The 18199-nt window shown below is 47.9% G+C and overlaps 2 protein-coding genes across 3 annotated transcripts; both read right to left on the bottom strand.

The window, feature by feature from the left end:
• Nucleotides 1–1395: 1395 nt before the first annotated feature.
• FOXR1 (forkhead box R1) lies at nt 1396–8529 on the bottom strand. Of its 2 annotated transcripts, none has more exons than XM_032472575.1 (5): nt 8216–8529; nt 3722–3796; nt 3375–3622; nt 2923–3149; nt 1396–1901 (listed from the first exon to the last, which is right to left on the bottom strand). In XM_032472575.1, exons 1-5 carry the CDS (start codon nt 8274–8276, stop codon nt 1679–1681), a joined length of 834 nt encoding a protein of 277 aa, XP_032328466.1. In that variant the 5' UTR covers nt 8277–8529; the 3' UTR covers nt 1396–1678. The 2 variants fall into 2 exon arrangements, with proteins under 2 accessions (XP_032328466.1, XP_032328465.1); XM_032472574.1 differs by having other exon boundaries at nt 1396–1979.
• A 5050-nt stretch (nt 8530–13579) lies between these two features.
• On the bottom strand, nt 13580–17340 carry UPK2 (uroplakin 2). Its single transcript, XM_006175310.3, has 5 exons — nt 15781–17340; nt 15174–15308; nt 14812–14950; nt 14488–14558; nt 13580–14086 (listed from the first exon to the last, which is right to left on the bottom strand). Exons 1-5 carry the CDS (start codon nt 15854–15856, stop codon nt 13950–13952), a joined length of 558 nt encoding a protein of 185 aa, XP_006175372.1. The 5' UTR covers nt 15857–17340; the 3' UTR covers nt 13580–13949.
• Nucleotides 17341–18199: the final 859 nt, after the last annotated feature.

Below are 18199 nucleotides of genomic sequence, written 5' to 3' on the forward strand. Positions count from 1 at the left end.
TTTTTTTACTTCATCAGCTTTAACACCCTAGACATAGAACAAATGTCTCGTAAGAACCATATTTACCTGAAATGAATCTTACTGATAAAATAACCTACTTACACATAGAATTTTAAAAAGATCAAACTGTAATGCTGTTAACTATAATATAACAGAAAAATAAAGGGAGAGAAATTTATAATAAAAAAATGTATTTCAATGGATAAACTTTTTTAAAACATAAGATAGTTGGAAATTTGTACAGTATAGTGAAAGCTTAGATTTACGATATGACATTCAAATGACTATTGAAGATTGTTTTTCTTTTATTGGCTACCGTGAAATAGCTAAATATTTGTTTAAACATGTAGAATCTCTGTGAGTACAACAGATACAAACACAGACCGATCCAGGCATGTGCTATTGGTGACTTAAATACTAGAGCAGATTTGCTGTCAGCGAAGTGATTCTCCGAAATGGCAAACAAGTCTTGGTAAACTTCCAAACTAAAAAAAGTACAATCTTCCTTCATTTTACAGAAGAGTTGCATTCCTAGAAAATGCAGCGTATAATAAAATGATATGACAAATACTTCCGGCTTAGGTGTGAAACCCGGTTAGGTTCTTGGCTCAGCTCATTATCAATGGCCTTAGGTCTGGGGGTCAGTTCTTCAAGGTGAGAGACCACCTCCTGCACCGACACCTGACCCTCCTGGGCCTGACTGCAGTCCCCTAAGTCCTTGCAGCAGCCATAGCGCCCCCTAGGGTCAGTAAGAGCTTTTGGCCTAGCACCCCTCCTTTCTGGTGCATGTTCCAGAATGAATGCAAAGCTGGAGTGGGTACAGCAGAGGTAGTTGTGGTGATGGACAGATGAGCAGGGTGAGATTGTGTTACTGGAAATGTGCAAACCAAGCAAATGAACTGAGGCCTTTCTTCAAAGGTAGAGATTTCGGTCTGGTAGGGCATGGGTCATGTACTTCAGGAATACATTTCGCACATTGTAAAATGACTATAACTCAATAAAAAAAAAAGGAATACCACATTTCAGAGACCAGGGAGGAGGCAGTCGGGTTTTACAGTGAGACAGACTGCAAGGGTTAAGGGCTGAATAAGTGGACAGAAAATGAAGGCACCTCCTCAAATACAATGGCCATCACACCTCAGAGCTAGCCTTCACCCCACCCCATCCTCGGAGACCACACGCACACCAGGCTGCTGCAGACAACTTTAATAAGGCACGGGCTGACGCCTGGTTCTTGGACTTAAAGGTCAAAAAGGAAGGGCATCACATCTGTAAGGAAAGAAGAAAATCAAAGGGGTCTATCTGCCCTGCGCAGCTGCTGGTCCCCAGGCCTGGGACGCTCTCTCGCGGCCAGTGATCTACTTCTCCTACTCAGGGCCCAAATGCCACCTGCTCTCCAGGAAAAGCTCTCTCTGCAGAGAACCTCTCATACCTTGCCCCTTACATCGTGTGGTCACTGTTTCCCTGGGCTGCTGGGCTGGAGGGCCAGCTGCACCTTAGCTATTTCTCCATCAACTCCCGGGACCTCACATTCCAAGTTTGGTGGGGGTGGGGGGGTGGCAGGCACCATCCCAGGGACTCAGACCACTGCTGTCCTGTCCCCTTCTTACAGAAGGTGCCCCCCGCCATGGTGTGACCCAGGGTCTTTCACTGCACACTCAGCCTTGGGTTGGGATCTTCAGGTCCCCTCCCCTCGGCCCCACATGTGACAAGGCCTCACACCTGGCTGGCTCATGCACTGTCGGATATTTTCCAGCCGAGTGGAGGCCAAGGAGCGGGCTTCCTCTGTAAAGCGCCGGTGTCCCTCCTCAGTCAACTTCCAGAGGCAGGATCGAGGCCGCATGCTAGCCTCTGCCTGCATGCTGGCCTCCACCTGCATGCTGACTGGCACTTTCTCAAAGCTGTCTCGGAAACAGAGATTGTGACGCACAGTATTCTTCCAGCCTTCAGGAGCCGTTCGGAAAAAGGGGAAATGTTGTCTGTGGACAGGGAGGGATGGCAAGGAGAGGCATGGTTTCTCTGGGACATGCCCTGCTCTTGAGAATGCTCCCCCCCAGGGCCAGGAGCCTCAGCCCTGCTCGCAAGGTGGAGAAGGGCAAGCTGGCCTGGGACTGCTCTTTGCTGACCAAGCACACTGCAAATCTCCACCTGCTGCATCACGTGTGCAAAGCCTTCGAAACCCAGGGTACTCCCCCCACTCCCAGGTTCACTTTCCTCCCTCCCTCTGCGGGCTCAGGACTTGCAACAGGAACAAGAGGGGAAATCAGGCCAACCAACTCCTGTAAGAGGAATCCTGGTCAAGGAGGACATCTCTTGACAATTAATGTCCTGCGACTCTTCTGATAGAGGGAGCAGGTCTGAGAAACTCCTCACACTGATGGGCACCCACTCTCAAAGCTCAATGGAAATCCCTTCTCAGCCGGACTTCCCCGGGTCCCTAGGGGACAGGCTGTGCCAGGCAGTCCAGTCCAAAGGGAAAGCATGTGAGAAACTGTTGGCGAAACCAGATTTTATACTGGATGATCTTGAGAAGGAAGACAGGAATTTGACACATTTTAAAATGATTATAAATCAATTAAAAAAAATCCAAAAAAAAAAGAGAGAAGGAAGACAGGAGGATTTATGACCCAGGTGAATTAATGTTTTAAAGAACTAAGATGTTTAAAAAAAAAAAAAAAAAAAAGGCTAGAGTTTCTCAGATGTGAAAGGGGTTGGGGGTGGCTTTCTTCCTGTACAGGTGACGTGTGGACACGCATTCGGGGCCAACCCAGCACCAGCGCCTGGGAAAGGGAACTGGGAATACACCTCTCCTCTCAGACCCAGATCGGGGAACTGAAAGGGCAGCCCGGGCCTGGGGCGGCCCGGAAGGTATCGGACCCCTGCCCCTCCCTTCGCCCGCCTCACAGGGCCCCCGGCACATACCGAGTGAAACTGTAGATCTGTTGCACGTTGAGGCCACAGGGGGGACTGTTTCTTAATGCCAGTGCAATTAGGTGGAAGTAATTGAGAGGGGGCCGGGACCAGAGCCTCCCCTCCTGGCTGCTGGCTTGCCGAAGCCTCCGACTCTGGAGGGGGGCCCTTTTGTGAGGGGACGGGAGAGCCATAGAGGAGCTGTCATCCTGGTCCTCAGCCTCCTCCTCTTCTGTGAGCTAGAGGAGCACAGAGTAGGAACTGGTCCTGACTCCACAGCCTCTACTCCAGGGGTGTGACGGCAGGAGGGGTGGTGGTCTAGGGCCACCAACTGGGCTTCTCCCCAACCCAGGGGCACTGCTAATTCCTGGACCCATTAACCCTTTGTTATCCCTGAGAAAACAGAACTCTGATGCCCACCCTGCCTACAGCCCACATCTGGCCTACGGCCCAGAAATCCCTACCTTCCAGTTGCTGGGGGAAGAGGCAAACCGCTTCCGAGGGGGAGACTGCTCTCTGGAAGGTGACGGCGACTCCACCACTGTGGCCTCTGGGCACTTGGCAAAGTCTTCTTCTTTGGGGGGCAGCTGAGGGGAGGGGTCTGTGCTTGTCAGATTCTCCCCCTTACTGGGTTCTGAGACCTCCAGCTTTCCAGGGGGGAACACGATGTTGGGGTCTACCCACATCCACAGGTTTGGCTCGAAATCTGGACCTGTGCAGAGAAAGAGGAGATTGGGGGCCAGAGCACATGAGCTTTGGGTGTCCCACCCAGGCCACAGGGCTGTCAGAGAACTCACTCCCCTCCACTCACCATCGTTATCAGGGTTGGGTTTTTTTTCCAGAGGTAGTTTTGGTGGCTCAACTATTCGGAGTTTATATCTGGCAACTAGCAAAAAAGAAAGACAGAAGAGAGTGAACATGTCTCGGATTTCCACTGTGGCCCCAGGACCCTGGGCCTTGAAGCTTCCATGGGAGGTGGCTATGGGCCTGGACTGGGAGGTTATGATGCCAAATTCTACTGGTTTCCCCTTAGCTCTCTGATCTCATTCTCCCCTGCACTCTTTTCCCCCCACATTACTGTCCCTGAGCCATCTCATTAATGCCTGTTACTTCCGTCAGTCACCGTTTATAAATTCAGGGCTTCCAAATCTTCCTCTCTCGCCCAGACGTCTCCGCTAGCCCTCAAGTAGAATGGCCTACGGGATAACCGGCAGGCACTTCGAACAACATTTTTAAACTCAACTCCATTTCCCTCCTGTAGTCCTTGTGGCAAGTGGCACCAACAAACCAGTTGTCCAGGCCAGAAACTTGGAAATCATTCTTTTTTTTCCCCAGTTTTTAAAATTGAAGTATAGTTGATTTACAATGTTTTATTAGTCTCATGGGTACAGCGGAGTGATTTAGTTATATTCTTTATATTTATATGTATGTATATGTATGTATGTGTGTGTGTGTGTGTGTATATATATACACACATATATATATATTCTTTTTCAGATTCTTTTCCATTACAGGTTATTACAAGATATTGAATACATTCCCCATGCTATACATTAGGTCCCTATTTTATCTATTGTATGTATAGTAGTGTGTATCTGCTAATCCCAAACTCCTAATTTATCCCTCCTCGCCCCTTCCCCTTTGGTAACCATAAGATTGTTTTCCGTATCTGTGATTCGAAATCATCCTTGACTCCTCTCTTTCCCATACAGACACACCCAATCACCAAGTTCTACCATCCTAGTCCAAGCCATGACCTAAAAGGTCTGTTTATCTTCTTTCCTTTATCCGGCAGATTGAGTGATCTGCCTAAAATGTTAATCCCATCTTGCCACTCTTCACTGTAAAACTTTTTGATGGCTTTCCATTGCCTTTAGGCCAAATCTAAATTCCTTGAGATAGTCTGTAAGGCCCTGGCTCCTCATCAGTGTTGAGTCATTACTCCCAGGCTCTCCACCCATCTGCAACAAACCTCTTCCACATCCTAGCCCTTCCCATAAGCTGTTTTCTTTGCCAGAAACGTGCCCTCTTCCTGCTTGCCTAGTTAATTGCTACTCACCCATCAGGTCTCAGTTTGAACATCTTTCTAAATCATCTACCAAACTCTTGGTCACTCCCCCTCATTTAGAGGAGTTTAGCTCCTGGCTAAATTCCTGTCAGTAATGCCACTCCTGCCTTAAATCTTGTCTATTCCAATAGATACATAGACGATTTTCCTAATTACCAGCATCTAAGTTTCTTAAACTCTCTTCCTCCCTCAAATTTTGCTTTCCCCTCTTCTGTAGATGGTCTCTCTCACTGCCATAACCTAAACCAACAACAGCAACCTCTCCATAACCTCATTTTTACACCATGTAAAAAAGTACCTTTTTCCACCCATCTCCCTCTCAAGCACAGCCATTCTTTGATACCACTGATACCACCAATCCATTGATCTGTGGCTTTGGAGCACTTGTTTGGTAGAGTTGGATTTAATCAGGGTTGTGGTTTGGCCAAGCAAGTGCTTTGAAGCTATAGAAGGCCAAGCCAATCAATGGTGTATGCAAGAGAGTGAGCTTGTTTGACCACAGGATTCCAGGTTGGTTAAAGAGAGGACATCCAGTGGGGGAGGGTATAGCTCAGTGGCAGAGTGTGTGTTTAATTAGCATGCACAAGATCCCGGGTTCAATCCCCAGTACCCCCATTAAAAAAATAAATAAATGAACCTAATTACCCTCCCCCCCAAAAAGAGGACATCCAGTGACTGAGAGCAGTGAGAGAGTGACAGGATCAACAAACTGGTGATCTCAGTGGGATCAAAGAACAGCACCTGTCTCCCTCCTCCCTCTCTCTGACACAGATGCCCTCCCCACCACCACCCAAGGACAATGTTCCAACAATCCTCTCCTCTCTTTTCTGTTATAAATTCCTGTCTCTGGATCTTTCTCATTAGCATTCAAATATGTTGTTAATTCTCTCATCTTATTAAAAATAAGAACTTCTTTCGCTCCCCCACTTCCTCTGCCAGGCCACTACTCCATATTTTTGCTTTCCTTTGAGGCAGGACTCCTTGAAAGAATTGCCTATACTTTCTGTCTCCACTTCTCCCTTCCACTCTTAAGGCCAGTCAGGCTTTCTCCTCCACTTCTCCACCAAAAACACTATGATCAAGGCCTCACTCCACCAAAACCATATAATCAGGGCTCTGCTTTGCTAAATCCAACTGTCAGCCCACCTCTACCCTGATCTCTCTGCAATGTTCCTCTCCTGGGACCATTCCTTCCTTGAAACCCTTTCTTCACTTGGTTTCCAGGAAACCACAATCTCAGTTCTGATTCTCAGTGATCATTTCCTCAGTTTTTATTGGTTCTCTCTCTTTCTCGTTAGAATGGAATGCCCACCCAGGGCTGATTCTTGGTCCTTCTCTGTTCTCACCCCTTAAATGCCATCTATATACCCCAAAGACTCTCAGAATTTATATCTGCATACCTCTCTCCAGAATTCTAGACTTAGATATCCACCTACTTACTCAACATTTCTCCTGGATATCTTAAAAAGTGTCTCAAACTCAGCGTATCCAGAACAGTATTTCCCAATTTTCCTCCCTAAACTCTCCTACCAGAAGCTTCCCCCATTTCAGTGTAAGACAATTCCATCGCTCCCCTTGAAATCAGCCAAAAACTCTGGAGGAGTCATCCTCTATTCTCTCTTTCTTATAGTACACAGCCAATCCATCAAGCAAATCCGGCTGGTTCTACCTCCTCACCATCCTCTGCTACCACCCTGGTGGTCCAGGCTGCCATCATCTCTTGTCTGAATTACTATAGTAGCCTCCTAACCAGTCTCCTGGCTTCCAGGCTCCCAGTCTCTCTACATTACAGTGTACCCTCAACCCAGCAGCCACCATGATCTTTTCACAATATAGGTCATTCAGGATCGGCTACATAACTTGCAGGGCCCAGTGCAAAATGAAAATGTGGAGTTCCTTGTTTAAAAATTATTAAAAATCTTAAGACAATGACAGCAGAGCTTTACGCCAAGTATAGTCACCGTATGCAGTTGCAAAGGTCACACACTCACTAAGCTGGCGATCCTGTTCCAAATCCTTCAGGCATGTGGCATCTTACTCAGAGTCCACGCCAATGTCCTCAAGGTGGAAGACAGCTCTTTCCGCCCCCTGCTCCACGCCCTGTGCGCCCTGAACTCTTTATTTACTTTGATCCAGCCTCACTGGCCTCTTTACACCGGCTACTTCTGCCTGGGAAACTTTTCCTCTAAGTATCCTCCTGGCTCACTCTCACCTCCTTCAACTCTGCTCAAATATTACGTTCCCAATGAAGACCAACCTGATGACCCTGTTTAAAATTGTAGCTGCCACTACCTCCCCACCCCCATTCCTGAGCCTTCTTACCATGTCCTTTTCTACCCCGATCTATTATCACCTTATACTACATATATTGCACTGAGCAACACAAATGACACTCAAAAACAACCTGAGTAGGGGAGAAAAAGCAATGAGCATTATATAAATTAAGGTCACCCATAAATACAATATAACGCGAAATAGTTTTTAAAAAATACACCTATCTAAAGACATCAAATGGATTAGGGTGGAAACTTGGGGAGTGTGGGAGGCGATGAAAGCCGGTGGAAGTGGAAGGAGGAAAAATCAGTTAATCCAAGTACTTTCCCTGAAAAGATGGCAATCATGTGCCAGGAAAGGAGGAGGTGATTACCTCAACTCTCAACACTTGAGGACCAAAGGAAAAAACAATTTAAAAACAAAACAAAACAAAACAAAAAAAAAAACAGTCAACCATCCATTCAGCAAATATTGAAAACCTCTAGGTGTCAGACAATGTATTAAGAGGCGGGGATACAGCCACGAACAAAACTAATAATTGTTTTTTTTTTTTTTCAAGAGAAAAACAAGCGAAGTGCGTAGTATACCCAAATGGCTAAATGGCGTAGGCGCCACGGAGAAAAGGCCGAGAAGCAGCCTAGAAAGTTCTGGGATGGAGGCGAGCGGGTGAGGTGGAGTTGAAAGACCACATTCAGGCAGGACCCCTGCCCTCTGTGGGCTTTCCGTCCAGGCAGGGTCCCCATCGCCACTCGAAAAGTGGGGGCGGGGTGGGGGAGGGGGCTCCAAGGCTCAGCAAAGGGGGCGCGGGGCCTCCCCCGAAACGCTACACGGTCACCGCACTCCTGGGGGTGGGGGGGTGGGGAGGAGGTCGAAGGTGAGGGCCCCCCCACCCCGGCCGCGACCAGCCCCCCGCCCGCCGCGGCGCCCATCCCCACCCCCACGGTCCCCCTCGCGGACACTCACGGTTCTGCTCGGCTAAGGGCAGGTGCGCCGTGGTGAAGGCCAGAAAGGACTCGTTCCCCATGTCCCAGTCCAGCAGTCCTGGGACCTGGCCATGGAGGCTGGCCCAGAAGTCGAGGTGCTGGAGTTTCAGGTCCACGTTTAGGGAGACGAGAGAGAGCCTGGCAGAGAGGCTGGAGACTCCGGGAGAGACTGAGGCTGAGCCCTCGGAGGCACTTCCTCAAATCCCCTCGCTCTGATTGAATTAGGCTGGAGTCCTCAGGTGTGCCGAGTCCGCATTTGACACCCTTGATCTTGGGCCTCCACTGACCCCGCCATTTCCCGCCACCCCACGCTTTCGTTTTGGGGTTTGGGGACCTTGGGGGTCCAGAAGGGAGGTATCCCAGGCCCTCTTCCCCCTCTGTTTGCACCAAGCTCTTATTTTATTCAGTAAATCTGCCTACCATTCAAGAATGATCCTGTGATGGTATTAACAGCTACTTTCTAGAAGTTCGGAAGATTTCGGAGTTTATCTAAGATCGCATCTGTAAGTGCATGGTGGAGATAGGATTAAGTGGTGATTTTATTTTTTTTCTTTTCTTTTTGAATGGTGATTTTTACATTTTGTTCTTAATAATTTCAAATTTACAGAAAAGCCCAAGAATACTATAAAAAAATTCCGGTATACCTAAATCCAGTTATTAACATTTTATCACATTTTTGCTTTGTTTTTCTTTCCCTCTACATGAGACATACATTATTTTTTTCTGAACTGCTTGAGAATTTGCAGATATTATGCCCCTTTACCCATAAATACTTCAGTATGTATTTCCTAAAAACAAGGATACTGGTTTACCCAATCAGAAATGAGAAAATCATCAAAATTTAACATTGATTCAATACTATGTTTAATATACAGGTCCTATTCAAATTTCACCAATTGTCCCGATAATGGCCTTTATATAAATTTGCTTTTTGATCTAGGATCCAATTCAGGATCATGCAGGGCATGTAATTCTCATGTCTCTTTAGTCTCTAATCTGGAGCAGTTTCTCAGACTTTTAAATGTTTCATAACATTGACTTTTTTTTTTTAATTAAAGTATAGTCAGTTTACAGTATGTCAATTTCTGGTGACATTTTTGAAGAGTTCAGGCTATTTATTTTCTAGGATGTCCCTTAGTGTAGGTTCCTATGATGTTTCTTCGTAATTAGATTATGTGTTTTTGGCGAGAATACAAAGAAATGATGTTTCCTTCTTAGGTCATCACATCAAGAGGCCTGTGATGTCAGTTTATCTCCTTATTAGTGGCATTAACTCAATCACTTGGTTTAGTGGTATCCATCAGGTTTCTCTACTCTCAAGTTACCTTTTTGTTTTCCCTTTTGTAATTAGTAAGCAATTTGTGGGAAGATACTTTGAAGTGATCTAAAATCCTATTTTTCATGGAGTTTGGACCTGCTAATTCTAGCGTCCATTTGTGATTCCTGCCTAAATCAATCATTACTATGATGGGTGTGAAATGATGGTTTTTTATAAAGTTGGCATTCGGTTGTAAGGAAGAGCTTTTCCTTATCTCATGTATGTTTGTTGGTTCTCAATATGTATGCAAGGGATTGATTCTTATTTTATAGAGTGGATTGTATTATAATTCAGAACTATCATTGTTTATTTTAATCTTCAAATTGTCCCAGATTTGGCCAGAGGGTGAGGCAGCCTCCTCTGGTTCCTTTGTACATCCTGGGTCTCCCCATCAGAGCCCAACCACCCTGCACGTTGTTGCCTCTTGTCTACTAGACTGGAAACTTGGAGAGTAGTACCTTGTGCATAAGAGACCCTCAATAAATGTTGTTTTAACTATGGTGAAAACAATAGCCCCCTTTTAAAAAGTTTACTAGGACTCTACCTTTAATACCAATAATTATAATAACTTTTCTTTAGGTTTATTTATTTGTTTGTTTATTTAATAGAGGTGTTGGGGATTGAACCTAGGGCCTTGTGCATGCTAAGCATGTGCTCTGCCACTGAGCTATTCCCTCCCCCTTCAACAATAATAAATTTAATGTAATTTCCTAAGTTATAAAAATAATACATGTTTGATGCAGAAGACTTGGAAGTATAGAAAGCACAAAGGAAAAAACCAGTAAAACAAAAATCATTCTTGGTATCAACCAGAGATGATAATTGACTGCATTCTGATGTATATTCTTCCAGTCTTTTCCCTTATGTTTCATAAAAAATTATTGTAATGCATCTACTCTTTTCAAATTAGTGTGTCATTGAAGAATGTTTATGTCATGTAAATCATATATCTGATAAGGGGTCAACATCCAGAATATATAAAGAACTTCAATAGCTCATCAAAAAAACCAAACAACCCAATTTAAAAATGGGCAAAGGACTTAAATAGATGTTTCTCCAGAGAAGAAATACAAATGTCCAAAACCACATGAAAAAAAATGTGCTTTTATATCATTAACATTAGAGAAATGCAATCAAAACCACGATGAGATACTACTTCATGTCCATTGGAATGGCTATTATAGAAATAAACAAACAAAACACAGAAAATAAGGGGGGTATAGCTCAAGTGGTAGAGTGCGTGCTTAGCATGCACAAGGTCCTGGGTTCAATCCCCAGTACCTCCTTTAAAAATAAATAAATAAACCTAATTACCTCCCTCCACCAAAAAAAAAAAAAAAAAAATCAGTCATTAAAAAAAACCCAGAAAATAACAAGTGTTGACTAGGATGTGGAGAAATTAGAATCCTTGTGAACTGCAGTTGGGGACATAAAATGGTGCAGTCCCACAAAAAATTAAATGTAGAATTACCATATGATCTAGCTATCCCACTTCTGGGTATATACCCCAAAGAATTGAAATCAGAGATTTGAACAGATATTTTTATATCCATGTTCAAAACAGCCTTATCCACAATATATAAAAAGCAGAAAAAAACCCAAATGCCCATCAGTGGGTGAATGGATAAACAAAATGTGGTATATACATACAATGGAATATTATTATTTAGCCTTAAAAAAGAATAAAATTCCGATACATGCTACAACATGGATGCACCTTGAAAATATGACACTAAGTGAAATAAGCCAGACACAAAAAGACAAATTTTATACAATTCCACTTGTATAAGATACCTAGAATAGTCAGATTTATAGAGACAGAAAGTAGAATGGTGGATACCAAGGGTTGGGGAGGAGGGAATGGGGAGTTATTATCTAATGGGTACAGAATTTCTGTTTTGGGAGGGGGAAGGTATAGTTCAGTGGTAGAGCACGAGGTCCGGGGTTCAATCCCCAGTACTTCCATTACATACATACATACATACATACATACATACATACATACATACATAAGCCTAGTTACCTGCCCCCTCCCCAAAATAAATAAAAAGAAACTGCCACTTAAAACAAAAATAGAAACAGGCAGAATTTCTGAGTGGGATGAAGTTCTAAAGATAGATAGTGGTGGTCTTTGTACAACAATGTGAATGTACTTAATGCCATTGAGTTATACACTTAAAATGGTTAAAATGATAAATTTCATGCTATTAAAAACTAACATGTAATTTTTAGTTATTGTTATAGGGGTTAAAATAGCTTATTTTACCACAATTTAAAAAAGTGTTTTTATCAGTAATTTGCAAACTTTGCTACACATTAGAATCCCCTGGGGATCTTCAACAAATAGTAATACCTGGTTCCCACCCCCAGCTCATTGGCTCTGGTGTGTGGGGGGCCTGGGTGCTGGGATTTTTATAAGCCCCCTAAGTGATTCTGATGTACAGCACCTTTGGGCTCCCAATCTCATGCTCTTCCCATGACACAAGAAGTCTGGGCACCAAATCTCCCTTGGCTGTTGCAGTTAGGGTGGGAAGCATGGCCTGAACCATTCTGTAAAAGGCACGCTCTCCCCTCTCCCCGACCCGCTCTCCTGACTCCAGGCCTCAGCTCAGAAGGTCCACCTAAACTAAGGAGGTTCCCAGTGTTCACCTCCTCTCATCTTATCATAGCACTGGTCACAGTTTTACTTAATTCATTTACTTGTTCACAGTTTGAGGAGTCTGTCTCTTCCACTAAATTCCATATAGATTCCATGAAGGAGGAACAATGTCTTTTCACAGTTTAGACCTGGCACCTCTGGTAGCACCTGGCACATAATAAATGCTCAGTGTCATGGAATGAATACATACTATTTTTCTCTTCCATTGCCTCCCTCTTCCGAGCTCCTGGGTTACTCTAGAAAGGGGTCATTAAGACCACTGTTCTAACATCTTCTAACTCTGTGTCATTTTTTATTGTTTTTGCAGAATTTTTGGCCCTTTCCTAGCCTCCTCTTTCTCTTCAGGGGCTTATTAATTGGTTCGTTCACTTATTCAATAATATTTATTGAGTATCTACTGTGTCCCAGGTACTGCAAAGGTACTGTAGGTTCTGTGGAGCAAAGTGGCTGCTCTCAGGGATCAGTCTGGTTGGGAAGGCAATTGAATAATCACATAAACATAATACTAAATAACAGTAATGCTGTGGAAGACAGGATAGAAGAACCCAGCCTAATTGGGGGATGGAGGCCGAGAAGTCTTCCCTGGAGATGCTGGGTTAGCTATGCAGAGTGGAGTAGGGGCAGGGGCAGTCATAAGAGTAGGCTGGGCTTAAGGAATGGTCTGTGCAAAGGCCCCGAGGCAAGAGGGAACACGGGACATTAGAAGGAACATGGTGAGAGCTGAGGGACACTTAGGGGAGAGACCCAGGGCTGGCCTTGAAGGTCACCTCAGAGATTTTGGTCTTTTCCCTAAGAGCAAGGCAAAGATCACGGATCCTTAGAAGGAGTATATATTGGAGAGGACACAAGTGAACGAGGGTGACCACTCGTACTCTTTTCCCTCAGTTATCCCACTGCAGCACTCTTGTCCCCCTGGCCCAGGGTTCTTCCACCTCTGCTGTCTCCTCTGAGAGCCCCCCGCGCCATCTCCTTGTGTCTCACCTTGGTGGCCCTCTGTCTTTTCCTGGTCAGAGCCTATCTTTCCCCCAGCACTGCCCCTTGCTCTGCCAGCCCCCACGCCACAACAAAGGCCCTCAGGCCTCGGGCCCCATGTGCTGTACCAGCCTCGGCCTCACCACCATCCCCTCCCCTCCAGCCCCTGGTTGGGTGGCCTGCTGTAGAGGGTGCAAAACCCACCACCCACGAGTGGGTCTGGGAACTCTGAGTCCTGGATTCTTACCTTGTGCGGCCCCTTCCTACCTCCCAAGAAAAGCAACCCTGGGGTTCTGGGGCAGAGAGGGTACTGGAAGCCTCTGTAGCCTGGACATAGATTCTCTAAGTTCACCTCAACGTGGAGCCCACGGAAGAGAAACACACAGCAACTCGGCATCAGACTTTATTGTAGGGACGAAGTTCACCGGGGTGAATTCTTGTTGAGGGGGATGGTTAAAGAGGCAAAATGGGAGGAAAACCAATTCTGACAGGAGTGGGGTAGGGGAAAAATGAGTTCTGGGCCAAAGTGAGGCCTTAGAGGGCAAGGGGAGGGACAGAGGGAAGAAAGGGCTGTAGTGGAATGGGGGCAGGGGCTGGGTTGAGGGGGACGTGAAGACACTGAAGGAGCCAGAGCCTGGTGACCGTGGCCTGGGGGCAGGCAGTCTTTTCACGAGAGGAGGCAGGAGCAACAGCAGAGCCCTAGGCTGGGGAAATGGACGGTGCCTTGGATTTCCTGGAAGAGCCCACTGCCCAGGGCAGCCCTCCTCACTTCCGGGCGCCCAGTGCCAGGGCGATGATGAAGCCCAGCACCAGCAGGAACATGGCGACAGAGAGCAGCACGGTGATGACCACCATGCCCCCTGTCCGGGCCATTCCCAGCCCAATTGATTCCGCCTTCCTTCCTGTTAGAAGAGAGAGCGGGGAGGCCTTTGTGGGCAGGAGGGGCCCCCATCCCACCTGAGGCTCTCAGCCTAGCCCCTCATCCATTCATCCAATCAGCCATCCCTTCATCCATTCATTTATCCAACAAACCAACTAATCATCAGAGGGATCCAGACATCCGTCAAATAAACATTTATGAAGCATCTCCTCTGTCAGGCACTGAGGATACAGAAATTAGTCAGACACAATCACTACCCACAAAGTTTAGCAGTGCAGACAGGTGAGTCAACAGCCACTTAAAATGGCCAAGAGCTCAGAGTGAGGATGGAGGTGAGCAAAGAAGCTAAGGGAGCACGGGGAGGGGGCCCTGGGATGGGGCGCAGGGACCGGGGAAGTCTTTGGGGCCTGAGATGTTACTTACGAGGAAGCGTGGACATCGGGATCTCTCTACTGGACTCAGTGGATGCCCCCTTGATCACTAGGTAGGAAATGCTTTTGTCATGAGGTTTGGGAGAGAGGAGAGAATCCACAGTGAGTATCTGGGACTTGGGGAAAGACATAGCCCAGGCCTCCCCCTTCACAGCCACACCTCCCCAAGAAAGGCTCATTCTTGACCCCATTAGCTGTGCCCCCAGTTCTCTCCCCCATGCTGACCACATCCCACCACCATCACCACCAAAGTCAGGACCCAGCTTCTCTCCCAGGAGCCTCTCCCATGTACTCCAGGCCTGGATCTGGTACTTACTAGTATTTGGTTCCTGGCACGAGGTTTGTCACCTGGTATGCACTTAGCCTGGTGACAGTGAAACCAGCCCCACTGTCCACCACGCTCACCAGCTCCCTGCGTCCGCGGCATGGAGGCACCACAAAGCTAGATTTCACCACTGGGAAGAAAATTGGGGGTGAAAGGCAGGGTCGAGTTTCTGGACGCCCCAAGGCGTCGACCCCCCTCTCAGGCCATCCACACTCTAAAGACTGTGTGGATGGCCTGAGTGTGGATGGCCTGAGAGGGGGGTCGATAGGAAGGCATGAGCTGGAGAAGAGATGCCGGGATGCTTGGGGAGGGGTCTCTGGGGACTTGGGGATGCCTGGGAGTGGGTAGCAGACCTTTGCTGTCATTTGCTCTCCGGACCATCAGTGTGGCGTTGCCTCCTGTGAGGTGACAGGGGGGCAAGGCAACTAGCAGGCTCTCTGTCAGCTCCGGGGACAGCAGACCAGAGAGGCTTGAGATGTTGAAGTTGCCTGGAGGGCCAGGAGGGAGTTCAGGGGAGGATTATTCCTCGTCCCCCCGTTGAATCTGCCCCAAGCCCTGGGGGGCCCTTTCTAAGGATGAAAAGTCCCTTCTACTCTGCAGTCGGTTTGCAGAATACAGGTCTTTGCCTATCTGACCACCAGGTGGCAGGCTTGGGCTGCAGAAGCTGGATTCTCCACCAAGCCGCCAGACCCTGGATGCCAGGAGCGGCAGCGCCCAGTGCCATCCCTATCCAAAGCCTTGGACCCTTCGCCACACCTCCCTGCCTCCTGGGTCTGGAAGGGGACCTGGATGTGCCCTGGGCCCAGGGACTGATGCCTGCTCACTGCCATCATCAGTCCCCCACCCCCAACTGGCTAGACCCGCTCCTCTTTGAGAACCTTGGAGGCACAGTGCCTCCTGTCCCGGCTACCCACCCCCTGATCCCAGATCCTCCCCACCCCAGCCAGAGGTGGCAGAGACCTGCAGCCCCAGGGGCCAGGACAGCCAGCAGTATCAGAATCAAGGACAAGGTCCGGACAGGCAGCGGGGATGCCATAGCTGGGCTGGAGCTCGGGCGGGTGCTGGCAGGCTGGCTTCCTGAGACAAGTGAGGCCCTGCCCTGGGGGTGTCTGATTCTGTCCTGGGGGTGGGAGGGGCTAGAGGGGAATCCTGTCCAACCTGCCCCCTGGGCCCTATAGCCTCAGGGGAGGCCCCCAGACAGGTTTTTCAGGATGGGGAGCTGGCCTTCAGGCCAGGAATAGGGTGAGACCCTGACTGGATGTTGGTGGCTTAGTCAGCTGTGAAGGGGCAGGGTAACTAAGGTGGGGAGTAGAAATGCCCCCTCCTTCTGGGACACCCACGTGTGAGGGCGTGAGTGTTCCTGCCTGCACGTGCGCCTGGAGCCTGGCCTGTAGAGGACCACTCCCCCTCGGTGGTGGGGCTGCTCCTCAGAAGGCAAGTTCTGAGGTTGCCCTGGTGTGCAAGAAACAGAGAGTAGCCCTGAGGGGCTCCTGAAAGCATCTTGGCAGGGAAAGAACAGGAGAGAAACTGAGAGAAATTGGTGGTAGTGGGTGAGGGCAGCTTAGCCAAGGGTTCCAATGCTTGGTGTCCCCTGAGGCCCTTGCACCACGCTCTGGGAGAGGCCAAGAGGTGTTGGTGTCAGTGCCTCTCCTAGAAGTGCACAGGGCTTCAGATTCCTCTGGAGAGTGGAGCCAAGGATGTCGGGGAAGACTTCCAGAGAGACTGGAGAAGTGGGCAGTGACCTGTCCAGTGGGGCGGGGGGTGGGCACAGTCAGCTTTGGTCAGCAACCTTTGTTGAACTGTTTGAGAATAAAGAAGAGGAAGAAAAAAGAAAGAAAATGGAGGGGAAAGGGAAAAAAAAAGTTTTAAAAAAAGGAAGAGGAAGAGACTGGTAGGAGAAAACGAAAGAGACACCATGTCTCTGCCAGCACCCCCGCCCCTGTGCTCAGTTCAAGACGTGAAGGAGGAGAGAAGGGATGAGGCGAGATCACCCACCCGGGGTCCCCGGCACTGGCTTTGCTGGCCCGCTGCACACACTCACCCTCAGCCCTCCTGGGCTGTAGATGTTACCGGCTTCCTTTTGTAGCTGTGGAAACTGAGACTCAGAGAGGTACAGCCACTTGTGGAAAGTGGAATACTTTGTCAGGAGAGGTCGCAGCCCTCTACAGAGAGTCTTATGTGTGTCTTTCTGCTCCATGGACCACTCTAGCTTCCCCAGTCCCGGAGGAGGGCCAGGGTCCTGGTAGAGAAGTGAGGGGCTAGTGGGGTTGTGTTCTTACCCCATGGTGGGAAGGGTAGTCTCAAAGCCTGGGGTGCGAGCAGGTGGTGACAATAAATAGAAGTCATGGACCCAAGCAGAGAGTAGGAGGGTCTCAGACCAGCGCGTCTCCAAATTTCACGTGCCTATGAATCACCAGGGATCTTGTTAAAATGCAGTTTCTGATTCAGTGGGTCTGAGGTGAAGCCTGAAATTCTGCATTTCTAACGAGCTTCCAGGTAAAGTTGATAGATGTTAGTCTGGGAGGCCCACACTTTGAGTCGCCAGATGCTCTGTATTGTGTACCCCTCCACCCCTCGCCCCACCACACACACACTGAATCCTCTAAGGCAGATCGGGCAGGTGTTTTTCCCCAGTCTCCCAGGACAGGCTGCCTTTGGGTGAAGAATTGAATTCCTGCACCTTGGCTTTTATTCCCTTTTAGATCAGATCTTATCATCCTTCTACAAATGAAAGGGGAGCTTTTGCACATTGAGAACTTTGGAGAAAGGAAACAGACTAAATGGTGGAATTCCAGGGGTAAAGGATCTTAGTACTCTTCAATCCCCACCAACCTAGGAGGATGTTTACACTTGGGCTTGGGAGATCTCTCTTCCCATTTCAGTCACACACCAGGAGCAGAAAGGAGAAGAGGCTGAGTTTATTACAGGGTGGGTTGTATTAGGTCCACTCCTAAGCTCCCATCCCCATCTGAAATTATCAGTGGGACAGAGTAGGGTAAGGGAGGGCAGAGCTCTTACCAGATTTTAAAAGGATAAGAGGGACCTGTGCCTTTAAGTCCTCCTTTCTCCCTCCAGTCCCCCCTCCTTCCCCACCCCTGGCCCTCCCTAGGTTTCTGGAGGAGCTGAGAGTTGCGTCTTCTCCCTGCCCTGCCGAGCTGCTCACTGGCTGCTCTGGAGGCTGTGCTTTGCGGTCTCCATGGAAACCATTAGTTGCTAAGCAACTGGAGCATCATCTGTGCTGAGCTCTCGCATCTAATTATCCCATCACAGCGGCTGAGAAGGGTTTGGGGAGCTGAGAGGAGGGGGAGGACAAGCACAGGAGCAAGAGGATAACTCTTTTAGCAGAGCAGATTCATTGACAACGCTGAAGTCATTTAAA

The sequence above is a fragment of the Camelus ferus genome, chromosome 33 (assembly GCF_009834535.1).
Source record: "Camelus ferus isolate YT-003-E chromosome 33, BCGSAC_Cfer_1.0, whole genome shotgun sequence".
Classification (NCBI taxonomy): domain Eukaryota; kingdom Metazoa; phylum Chordata; class Mammalia; order Artiodactyla; family Camelidae; genus Camelus; species Camelus ferus.

Coding starts and splice junctions, on each gene's coding strand:
- FOXR1 (XM_032472574.1), bottom strand. CDS start 8,276: ATGGGGAACGAGTCCTTTCTGGCCTTCACCACGGCGCACCTGCCCTTA. Junction 3,623..3,721: donor ACCCAACCCTGATAACGATG/GTGAGTGGAGGG, acceptor TTCTCTGCACAG/GTCCAGATTTCGAGCCAAAC. Junction 3,150..3,374: donor CTTCCCCCAGCAACTGGAAG/GTAGGGATTTCT, acceptor GTGCTCCTCTAG/CTCACAGAAGAGGAGGAGGC.
- UPK2 (XM_006175310.3), bottom strand. CDS start 15,856: ATGGCATCCCCGCTGCCTGTCCGGACCTTGTCCTTGATTCTGATACTG. Junction 14,951..15,173: donor GAGAGCAAATGACAGCAAAG/GTCTGCTACCCA, acceptor TTTTCTTCCCAG/TGGTGAAATCTAGCTTTGTG. Junction 14,559..14,811: donor GTGCCAGGAACCAAATACTA/GTAAGTACCAGA, acceptor TCATGACAAAAG/CATTTCCTACCTAGTGATCA.